Below are 13229 nucleotides of genomic sequence, written 5' to 3'. Positions count from 1 at the left end.
TTTAGAAAATGTAAAATTGCATGCCATTTCCAAAATTACTGCCAACATTAGCTTCATCCAAAAAACAAATCCAATCGTACAACTTCCACATGATGCGCTTTAAAGCTGATGTCGATGGTAATTTTGCAAATGATATGCAACTTTACATTTTCTAAATTTTATGTTGTGACAGTTAAAAGATTATGTTACAAAGTGAAGAAAAGATTGTTCTGCTACGGATTTTTTAATTTTTTAACAAATTTTTTATTTTATATCAAATTTTTTAGGAAATAAAATTTTTTTAACATATTGTACAAAAATCGATCATTTAACCATACAGATTACTATAAAGAAATTATCACAGCAAGTCTGTGATTCTTTTGCCAAGTTTGGGAGAGGGGTACTAAAAGGCACAAAAATTTCAGTCGGTAACATTTTTTTTAGTCACTTTACGTAACTTTCTTGAAAGTTTAAACAAATAGCTTCCTCTATGAGGAAACAAAAGGGAAAAACTCGCAAATTTCTTCATCATTTTCGCCTATTTGTAAAAAATTCACAAGTTAAAAATAATTCAGTCACTATATCATACTATAAAGCAAAGATTTAGCTTTAAGAATCCATTCCTAAAATTGCTGTACGATAATTTTTAACGAAGTTATAAACGATCAAAGTAAAAATGACCATTTTCTTTCCATTTTGCGATAACTTGATAAGAAAAAATTTTAATTTTAATTTAAAAAAATGATTTTGCAGGGAAAACTTCTGGCTTTACTTGAAAATGTCAAAAAATTTTTTCACTACTTTTTGTGTATGCGACACGTCTATAAAGTGAGAAAAAAAATTTCCATTTATCGTTGTGTTCATCATTTTCTATATGTAAAAAATATCAGAATGGAAAAAATGTAAAAAGTTATGATTTTTCGAAAGTAGAGATTTCAAACTTTAAAACCCTTTTCTTAAACTTAAATTTTCATTTTTCGAGACAAAGTTACAGCTATTTAAAATTGGCCTATTTTTGAACAATTTTTTTATCCCTTAATTATTTTGAAGAGTGTATATTAATAATTAATAATTATTATTATTACAATAAAAGTAAAATTACGAATAAAATAGAGTTTAAAAATTCTTGATCGCTTAAACTTATTAAAATATTCTTTTCGCCGGAAGAAGGAGAAGAAAATAAATTTTTTTCAATATATCAGAACATTGATCCGATTTACCCGAGAGAGAAAAGACACATCTCTCCAATATATGTATATCCGTTCGCTTTTATAACTTTTATACATCATTTCCGTTGCGGACAGCGAAATGAGTCGATTTACAAATGCGTTGCAAATTTACGCCGTGCTCGAATATATACATGCCGATAGAGGGATTATCATTGATTTGCGGTCGGCAAATTTGTGAGGGCGTCGGCCACCGAGGCGTAAATTTGCAACGGATTAATCGCGATGAGTGAGACGCGCATTGAAACGCGGGCGCGTGCGCGCGCGAACAATACTTCTCCTCGTATAATTACCGTTTGTTCATTATTTTCTTTCTCCCCTACGCGAAACAATGCGGAAAATAATCGCGCCGGATAGTAAATATTCTCGGGCTCGCTGAAATAATTTAAATCCTGATTAACAACGTTATTTCGCCGCAGCTAGACCGAATGATTTGCCAGCAATATTTTAGCGTGGCCAAGAGTTTTCTGTAACATAAATTCATGTTTGCAAACTCGCAATGTCTGTTTAGGTTTTCACACTTTTGATTTTGCGATATCACGATTCGCGTTTTTTTTTTTTTTTTCATTCTTTTTTAAGCCAAATGTAAAAGTACGAGATGGAATTTCTGCCGCAGTCAGCAGAAGTGGTTATTGACACACTCAAGCGACTTGTTTTCAATCCACTTTACGACGATAACAGTATTGCGTTGTTATCCATTATGTCTATATATATGTCGAAATGGACAGATGGATAGAGTCGATCAAAATTAGTTGAAAAAAAAAAAATGTTAAAGAAAGAGGAATGTTTAATTAACATTGACGTTGATATAAGTTGGCGGCAAAGTGATATTATATCTACTCTAAAATAGCAGCTATGCGATACGCGGTTATGGACAACATCAAAATTCCGTCAATGTCAAACATCGCAGCCGACAGTGGTATTCACCAGTGGTATTCGACGTATTAAACCATACGTGTTAAACCGTGTAGCGGTCGCAAACCACGGGCTCGTGAATTATTCCAGGCTCGACGTGCACAAATACGAGCGAGTCAAATATCCTTGTCGCCGGCAATTTGTATAGTCTTGATGCTCCGACCAGGACGCTTATAAGACGCCCTGGAATTTTCGTCGCGAAACAATGTCTGTCGCTGTCACTTTCGGTGGCACATTTTATTACGTTCAGAAATGTCCCGGCGAATGGACGTAAATCTCGCTGATTTTCGCCGAGAGACACCGCCGAGGGATTTGTATTACGACTGTCGGAGAATCAAGAGACACGCCACACCGGCAAATTAGTATTAACATGAGACCCCCACGAGCTAGAACCGAGAGCTACCAAGCGGTTCTTTTTCCCTAACGGAGAAAAATACGGTGACAATTGACACATTGGCAGTCGTTTGACGAAATTTCATTCAATAAAAAATCTGTCTTCATTCGTGCTCGTTTTGGAGCACAATAATGTCTCTTCTCTCTCATCGGCAGAAAAAACAAGCATATAATATAAAATATATCATTTATATTTAATAATAATAATTTGTATACAATATTTAATTTAAAAATTTTTTCTACATAAATAGATTTTTAATAAAGAAATTGTATTATATGTATATGATAATTGTATTATATAATACAATCATATATAATTAATACATTTCTTATTTTACATTTATAAATGAATATATTTAATAATGAATATTTTTATTTTGATTAAAATATTTAATTAAAGTTGAATTTGACACACAACCGAGCGAACGCGAATCCCGGTGCAGAACACATCACCTTCGGATCGTTCTGTGCACACAAAGAATACGTATCTTATCTGGCAGATTGTAAATCGCGCCCGCGACGAGTCGCGAATATTCATGCAGTGTCTCCGTGCGATTTGCATTTATCGTGTCCCACTCGCGAATTATTAACGCAAAGCCTGCCAGGCATCTGCCGATCGATAAGCGAATTCTCTCTTCTTCCAGCGCTTGCACATCTCGGGAATTTCCCGGGTGTTTCGCCCTTTAGTTTCCATGAAGAATCGACACCGGACATCCTACAGCGAGGAAATACAATAGTTTTATCGCCCTCGAGAAATCGCGCGGCGCTAACCCGATTCAGCCAAAATTTTACGACGCCATTTCCTATCGACCATTAATGTTGGCCGATCGTGAAGTTCAAACTTTTTCTTTATACGAACGTATCTTCCCGTTTCTATATTATACATCTATGGAACTCTACAATGACAAAAATTTCAGGTGACAAACATAAAATATATTTAATCACGAAGCTTTTCCTCTCATCAAAACTTAACATATAAAAATTAAAGATACAAATACATTAAATATATCTCTTTAAGTATAATTCTTAACATTTAGAATATTTGAATTTAAATCAAAATTGTAAATTATAAAAAATTTTTATATATTATTATTAATGATGAAAAATATAATTAAATAATTTTAAAAATTATTTACAATTCAATTAATTAAAATTATAAAAATTTTAACACAAATAACCATTCATTGATTGTTAACTATAATTGTTTGAAGTTATTTATTTAGCTTAAAAGAGAATTTATCAATCAGTAGGATTTGTCGAAAATTATATAGATAATACTAAATTAATATGTATTATATGCATATAGATACATAATTGACAAAGGTCTTAATTATGACAGTAACCTTTCATGCACACAGTGTGTAGAAACATGCGATTTCAATCCAAATTAAATATAGGATTTATTTCAGACTATTATGTACCTATTGTTAGAGATCATCATCGACTGTTCACTAATTTCGTTCCATTAAATTGAAACATGAAATGTTAATTAATGCTGATCGCATTTAAAATTAATAAATTTATAAAAATTTATTATTATAATTACATACGCATCAAATTCTAATTAACTTAGGAATGATGGTAATTATCTTCACGCCGCAAATCAACGCCATTAATCAATAATAATAAATTTATTAACTTATTAAATTACGATAATATCAAATAATTTCTCTTCGCAAAAGTTCGCAAACTAAAATTTAACTCGTAGAGGTGTAAATGCGCGTTCGTTAATTATATAAAATTTCGTTGAGCGAGGCAAGAGGATATAAAGTTGGCGAAAATGTTACAGCGAGAGAAATACCACCGATTTCTTTCCTTCTTTGTTCTTGCTGAGAAAACGTGCAAGGCTAATAATTTCTAAACCTTACGACTTGAACAACTTGGTAAAGCTAACTATTTATCATCTCGGACATTCGAAATAGGAGCAAAAAAGCTGTTCGAAGGATAAAGGGAGAGCGACCGAAGGAGAACAGCCAAGACACCAGCGAAAGTAGAAATAATGCTCAACATATGCGTCTCTGCTATGAAATATGGATCGAAAAGATTTAAGAAAATTTTACAGAATCACCTTTCGGCTATCCGACCTGCCGTATTGTATATCAGCTGCGTTTTTTTAGAATGTTATATAATACGTGCTATTTTTATCTTCCCGTAATGCGGAGTGCATTTTCGCTCGGCTGGTCTGAAGCAGAGCTGCATAAAGCTACTTCACGCTGAAATCAATCCGATCGATATAGGTCTCGTTCGCGGTTGCGTAATTCGAGATGGGTCCTCCACGGTTTGTGATGTAGACCTGAGTAAATCCGGTTCTGTAATCTGGGTTAACATGTAAAATATCAAGATAAATGTTTGACCAGTAGATTTAGTAAATGTGCACAAAAAAAATATATATTTTTCAGGCAACGTCAAAGAGCGGAGATATCAAATATTCCCGCTTTGAAACGGAGAAAATTTAATCGTGCTTGATGTCGCGTTCATATAATAATTCATGTTTTCTTATTTCTAGTAATTTCTTTTTTTAACTTTTATCTTACCTTTATAAAAAATTGGTTTAATTTTAACTAAAAAATTTCAAATTAGTTTTATATACATACACACACACACATATATATATATGTATGTATGTATGTATATATATTAAATGTAATGTAATGTATATATGTAATAAATATAATTAACAATCTTTTTTTGAACAAATTTAAATCGTCTCGGAAATAATTGCACCTAATTTTCATATACGACCAAAAACATATTTGAGGAAAACAATTTTATTATTAAGTTTGTCAAAATTTTTTATCTTTGCATTAAGAGATCTCTTTCCTAATTATGCACTGAAAAAAAATTTACTGAATGTGAATAAATATTTATTTCAATACTGCCTTATAAATCATTTATTTGCAACTAATAATATTAATTTAATGTGAAAAAATATTTATATGATATGCATAAGAAAATTCTTTTCAAAACAGATAAATGTTTATTTGTTTGAAATAAATGATTGAAATACATATTTATGAACTTAATAATTTTTTTCAATCTATCTAAAAGCATATCATAGTATTTGCATAAGTATTTGTAGCACTTAACCATTCGAACGTGTAAAGTTCCATCTAATTCACTTCGTCGCGCAAGCAAGTCTATTAAAAATAGTCGCAACTTGATCGCATCCTTTCTCCAATATATATTCTATGGAAATTAAGTTACAGCACGATGCCGTCGCTGTGTGACACAAGTAACATGGACGCGGATGTAGTCCTTTGGCGAGACAGATTAACATTGTCGATACATCGTCGATGTCGATCAACGTCCGTGACACAGGAACGCATTTATAGATATATCTGTTAGCGGGATAGTGCATGACCATCGATACAAATAGCTTGATACAGGTTACAAGATATAATTAGTAACAAGGATAATACACTAGATGGATGAAACATTTGTGTAATATATTAATAAAACAAATTAATATTTTAATAATCAATTGGATACTTTATATTAGCTATAATATCAGTACTTTTCAAAGAAAATATCAAATTGTTCGGTCAAAGCTTTCAATTTTTTTTTTAATATAAAATATTTTAAAAATTCTTACATAACGAATAATATATTACATTTTTAAAATCTATTATTGTTTTAGTAACAAAAATTCAGAAGTCCCAAAGTATCGATAAATACACATGCCAATTATGATTTTAATTAACTTTGAAGTCTATAATTTTGATTATACAACACTAACACACATGGCTTCATTCAGCTCTTAATTAAAAAGAAGAGGAATCGGTTATCCTAAAGCGTTTGATTGATAATTTTGTAAACGTAATTAATGATTTTCAAAAGTCTTTATTTGATTATTTTGTTGCTTTAAAACATTCGATAACGCCGTTGATACTATCGATATATTATATTTCATGATCGGTATCAATTAGCAATCACTCTATTAGTTTATACACATACATTAATATCAAATTTCAGAGTCAAATGCCGTACATTTCAATATTAATGCGATTTTCCTGAATGAATGTTTGATAAGTGAATTAAATCAAAATCAGTGTCGCATACATATATAATTGATTCCATCACTAATTATGTAATTACGGTCGATCTCGCAGTGATGCGTGTCAACCATAAGTCTGGCAAAGAAATACATATATAGTCTATTTCGACGAAGGTGATAGAAGTTAGAGAGAACCGCAAGCGAGAGACTCGTTAGAAATCCCTTTATTTTCCATTATGCTCCTTATCCGTCTTTTGTTCTCCCTTCTGCAATGACCCTCATCCTCCGCGCGTTTCTCCTTTGAGCTAATAACGACGAACATATATATCCACATTAGATAGCTCTGCTGCTTCGAGCGCAGTAAAGTTGAACGTGTTGCGAGCAAGCTTCTCTCATTCTCCATTATTACCGACGAGATACCTATTAAAAACCGCTACTTTTACGAGAGTTTGCATAGTTTGAGAGCTTCATCGCGTACGCAAATGTCTTCTCAGCAAATATTGCGATTAGAATAAAAAAACCATAGGTCAAACTGGGTTTTGCATACGAAATGCCGAGATAATTAGAAACGCAAGCGTTTGGCAGACGTTAAATATGTAAAACAAACATGTAAAAGTATACCCACATAAAAGTTTTCAAAGTATTAGCTGTATTTAATATAAAGGTTATTAACCGACATGAAACATATATGTATAAAAAGAAAAGACGAGTCTTCTTTAAACAGTATCTTGTCAATATATATATATATGTATTTGTAATCATGGTTATAGACTGTAACATTAAGTAACTGTAAAATGTAAAATACGCTATACTGTATAAAGATATTAGAAATAAGTTTATAAATTCACAAAATAAGTTTATATACAATTCAGATAACTTTACACAACGTTTATTTGTTGATATATAGTTTCTTGCTAAATAAATGTGTATATACAAAAATATGATTTTATATATAAAAATCAAATACCACACGCAACAAATAGAGCATTAAAATAAATATTACATATCGTATATATGTATAAAGTTTCGATCTCGTCGAAAATAGAAGACAATTTGTCCGCGACGCTAAATCGGAGCACTTTGTTTTCCGCAAAACAGCACAATAAAAATGCAATAAATACATCGGATAGCAAGAGGATAAAGGATGAAAGGCAGATGCTGGCGCATGAAACGGGAGTGGATGAATTGATTCGTTCATCCGACGCGATACTTAATCGATTATCGAAATAATGAATGCCAGTCGCGGCGACATGAAGAACCTATTGCGGTGCATTCACTGCATTCGAGAAGCGTACTACTATTAATACGATTGCTCCTTTCCTTTTTTTCCCTGTTACAGATCAGCCTCGTGAATGAACGCGAGATGGACGTTTGAATCGAAAGCGTCATGGCCCCGTTCCTATTGATCCTGCCGCTACTGGCATCATTGATACACCCGATCGGTAAGTGAGGCTCTTCTTCAATGTTCCGTTCCGCTGGAAAATGCAATGACGTCGCGTCGGGATAAAAAGCGAAGCGCCACGTCGTGAAATACGAATCTCTCTCTCGCTTTCACTCGCGCTCTTTGAAACTTGCGCACGTCTGGTTGACTAGAGTCGATAATTAATTGACATGTTAAACAAATTACCGTGATTAACGAGCGTCCTCGTTCGCGCAGCTCGGGTGATCTCTCGACCGAGATCGAAAGATGCAGCAAATCGTGGATGCATGCGCCTTGCATTTGTCTCGCGAATTGTTCAGATGTAAATTTTTATGTAACAGCTAATATCTCCGTATTGCTAGTTTGTTCAATTTGATAGCATCAATTAACAAGAATAATATGTATCATATATATGATAACTATATATGTACATATTATACTTCTAATAAAGAAAAGTAAGCAGTTTTTCTCGTATTTATTAAAAAAATTTTAATTTATTGTTTTCTCTTCACGATTTATTGCTTGAGCTAATGATTTTTCTTTTTCTTTTCTTATATAAGAATCGTCTCTAGTTAATAGAATAAAAATCAAAAATAAAGGAAAATAAGTAGAACGTAAGATAGACAGAAACAAGTAAACAAAATCGATAGATATAATACATATCATTTTCTTATTCCACTTTATTTTTGTGCTCGGAAGTATAATTTGCATATTATAAATTGATTCTTAAGAGCAATCAATGAAAAATTTCTTAAATTAGTAGCAAAGTAAAATATCCAGGATTACAATTTTTATGTTACAATTTTTAAATGTTGATTTTTTTCTTTTTTATATAACATTTATTGGGGAAGTTTCTCTTAAAAATATAAAATTTCTAAAAAAATATACAAAAGTATACATTTACAAAAAAATAATAGAAATAAAAATATAAATTTTATAAATGCATATGTATATAAAAGTTTAAAATATTTTAGAATTATATTGTATATATTTTTTATACAATATAATGCTGGTTCAATTACAAAGGTATCGAAGACATCTATTTTACATTTCTATTGCATGTCTCATTCGCCAAGTTATAAAAGAAACCAATTATAATTAAAAGGACATGATAAAAGACTTACGACCAGAAATAGTCGCTCTCGATCCAAAGAAAAGACCAACGAAGCTACGATCAACTTTCTCAATTAGTGGGCTCAGCCCGATCGACTATTGGCTCGTTTGTATTCATGATGAGGAAGCCGAGACTATCATTTTTCGCGTACTTTCCCTTCCTTCAAAAGACATCCTGACTTGGCTAATATATAATTTTTAATCTAACAAGTTCATCTAATTTATATATTTTCATCCAAATAATATTTAATTTAATATCAAATAACATCTTAAATTGCGGAAAACTGAATAACCCGAAATAATATATTAACATTGTTATAATAATTGCAAATTAATTAAATACGACAATTGAAAAAGGATATAACAGAATATATAGGTATTATAAAATTAAAAAAATAATTATTATAAAAAGAGATATATATTTTATCTTAAAACTTTGTATAATTTACGTCTAATAATACAATTTTTTAAAAGTGTTAATTTCCACGTGAAAATGTTATAGAACAAATTGAATTGTTATTGATTTATTTATTTAATTTATCGCGAATTTTGAAGCCCGTGCTTTTCCCACCCTCTTTTTTATTTTATACTCAAAAATCCAACAGACCATATAATGAAAATTTCGAAAATACATCTGTTATATAAACATTAAACTAAAATAGCAGTATCATATATTTTGTTATATAAACCACATTCACAGATGAAGCGAATGAAAGCAGAAATTCCGAATGACATATAGAGGCACTGTGAACGCTATATTATATTGTCTCGCTTATATTAACGCAGATTTATCATCGTACGTGCATGTATGTAGGACGAAACTTCAGATTTAGCCCATTTTCGGGAAAACACTATGTATGAAAACCGCGATGAAAACAAACGCTTTTAACTGCAAGACGTTAGTGGCTAATTTATGATGTGTAAATCTTGATGTCTGCATAAGACAGAGATACAAATGTTAGGACTTAGCAAAGTCGTTTAACTAACGAGATGACAAAGTGCTATTAGCCAAATAGCACTATAAATATATGTTCTAATAATACAATGAGCGCAATCATGATCATTAACACATGTAAAAACCATGGAACACATCATATCTCGAATAATTCAATTTCGAACGAACAATTTTCTAAAAATTATATTTTTAACAAAAAAACGTTCTGCATCCACTTTTTATAGCTCAGTATAACGTTAACATTCCACGCTTTTCATTGCACGATATAAGAAATTCTACGCTATCAGATATCCGGAACAAATCGATCCCCGATAGTACGAGGGAGGCTTTAACTCGCTCGCGTCAGGATCATTCGAGATCCCAACAGGATATAGCCAGGCCTGGTTCTTACCATGATAATACACGGCGCTACGAGCAACCGTGAGTAGAAATACGAGAGGAGCTAACGCAACTTATTGCATCCTACAAATATGATACGCGCATAAAGGGGTGGAAATGTGGGAGGGAAAATAGTCGAAGGAAGGAGAAAAACGGTTGCAGTAAAACCGCAAACCGGCGCGACGTGCCCCTCATTTCAAACGTCGACATCTAAATCGTAAAGCTCCCTGTGCACGGTACGTTCCATGAAAATGTTCATTCTTTAGTAGGTCATAGGACCTCTTCGGTTCTTGACACGTTGCATTTTCGCATATTACACGCGCATCTGCAATTATATACGCGTGCGAATTATGCAGTCTGTGTGTATTCCATCGTGACATCATTCATATTTTTTTCTCTCATCCAGCGAATATTTAAATCATACAGTTATTTATTTTATTAAGAAATATCTTGATATCTTTCGTATTTTTTTTTTTTTTTTTTTTTTTTATTCCTAGTTTTCAATGAATTACTGCATAAATAAATGTATGAAAGAAAAATGAAGAATATTCAGACGAAAATATTCAGAGCTGTTAAAATGTGTTTTGTAAAATATACAGACAAATTTTGAATTGTTTGTCCAAATGAAAAGTTTATATAAGTATTATAATCCGCAATGTTCTTGAGAAAAAATGTTTAGCGTGACTAGACATCTACAATGTCTATCGATCATTTTACATTGCCTCTAATAATAAAAACCGTAACATTACGAGAAGCAAGAGGAGGAAACCAGCGAAATGCAAAAAACATTTCCGACAAGCAACGGAAATGAGCGCGAGTAAACGAAACTGCCGGTGTTGCTTAACTGCAGTACACAGCGAGTGCGATAATGACGAGCAAACTTAGTTTGCACAATCAGCTCTACAGGACCGAATATATCCCGCTATTATCTCTCGCCCTATCGAAGAAGTGGCACTTGCAACAAATTACAATTAAACTAACCCTAAAAACATTACAAAATAATTATTTCTTTATTTCTCAAGCTTTATCATTCAAATCCAAAAATTATTTTTTTTCTCCACCTGTAATTTATTTTATATATATATATATATATATATATATATATATATAATTTAATATATTTATATATATTTTTTTTTTTATTTTTTACATATTTTATATTTATATATATATAAATTTAAAAAATCTCTCTTAAGAACACAATATCAACATAAAAAGAAATTATTAATAATACTTGATTTTAAACAATAAACTAGATTTTGACGAATATCTAATAAACAATAATGCTAAAATATTTTTACTATAGAGTCTTTAAATTAATATTCTGTTTATATAGTGTTAGATTACATATTTCTTTACTTAATGAATTGAAAAGATCTAAATGATTTCATGATAAAGTTGCCGTCAATTAGATTAGCAAATTACCTCTAAATAACTGCCATCGCCCAATGTACGTTTTGCACATACAAGCTAGTAGGAGTTAATTACTGCGGAGCACGTAGTTGTTTCTTTTCTAGCAGTAGCTATAGTCAATGATAGGACTTACGGATGATTAGAAACGGAACCGCAACACACGAACATTTTAGTTTTGCAAAACAATTTTGACATGCAAATTTCTATAGCTGCAAAATTTTAATAAATTTACAAATTATATTTAGCAACATATTACATAAAAAAATAATGAGAAAAAGAAAATTAACCCCTAATTTTATAAAATTATATTGTAGAATATAGTATATAAAGTATTTTTTTAAACACATGTTGTTAATTAGGGAATTTATTTAATACGAAAATGAACTCCAGCAATATATGTAAATTCATCAACATATTTTTTTCAAAATATATATGTTTTCATTCAGGTTTTATATATTTCACATGTAAATGTTTTACATGTGTTTAAATAAAAATAAATTTTGAAGATCTATAATTTGCGACAAAATTCGAAACACAATTCTAGTTATAATTTCGTATGTTATGTAATACAGAAATTATTTTGAAACATAAAATTATTATATAAATAGCTATCTTAAATTTCATCGCAAATTATAAATTACTTAAAATTGTCTTTAGTTTCGGATGTGCTTGCAACTTAAATAATATCGATTATTGCATTTGCGTGCAAATAATACGTATATGATTTACTTTAGAAGAGACATGCAAGCCAGGCCAACATCTAAAAATTTTCCGCTAATTACAAATATATTTCGCAAAAAGAACGAGAGAGAAAAAGATATCGAATATCCTACGTCATAACTTTTTAATCGTGATGCAATTTGAAATAACATATTGATTGCATCGATATCATGTGCGTTTTAATGTTATTGTATATTTATCACTGCTGCGTAAAACATTTGTTTTCAAGACCTCGCTATCCACTAAACAATAATAATTGATATTGAATAAAGCCAATAAAATGCTAAAACACAAAAATGAATATATTTTAAAAATTATTGCCATTAATAATCGTCATATATCTGTTACAATATAAAATAAAATCAAACGAATTTATATTATATATCGCCAGTAAGAAATGAAATATGAACAGTTAGTTTATTGACCAAAACTGGTTTATTTTATTACGTGCAAAATAAATTACAACGTTTTGATCACTGCTTGTGATCCTTTTCAAGTAAACTGAAATTTTTTTTGCACGTAATAAAATAAGCCAGTTTTGGTCAATAAATTAACTGTTCATATAAAATAAAATGTTACTTAAAATGTTTAAAAAGAGAAAGAAAGAGAGGAGGAGAAAAGAGATGCAAGTTAAAATAAATATGATCATTTTTTGTTTCTTAATACTCCATCACTTTAATTCAAATTTTATATCTATTAATTGGTTCGCTATTTTGATTTGCT

At 30.8% G+C, this 13229-nt stretch overlaps 1 protein-coding gene across 1 annotated transcript in view; it reads left to right on the top strand.

Annotated features, from left to right (window-relative positions):
* LOC114929154 (junctional adhesion molecule B-like) overlaps positions 1 to 13229 on the top strand; it is a 102319-nt gene that overhangs the window by 47065 nt on the left and 42025 nt on the right. The window contains exon 2 of the mRNA XM_029300579.1: positions 7847 to 7949. Within this exon, the coding sequence (XP_029156412.1) occupies positions 7895 to 7949 (55 nt within the window). The 5' untranslated portion in view covers positions 7847 to 7894. The remainder of the gene's footprint in view (positions 1 to 7846; positions 7950 to 13229) is intronic.

Source organism: Nylanderia fulva, unplaced genomic scaffold, assembly GCF_048542155.1.
Source record: "Nylanderia fulva isolate GAGA-0341 unplaced genomic scaffold, ASM4854215v1 Scaffold3, whole genome shotgun sequence".
Classification (NCBI taxonomy): Eukaryota; Metazoa; Arthropoda; class Insecta; order Hymenoptera; family Formicidae; genus Nylanderia; species Nylanderia fulva.
The sequence above is the reverse complement of the archived record's forward strand: the minus strand, read 5'-3'. Positions and strand labels throughout refer to the sequence as shown.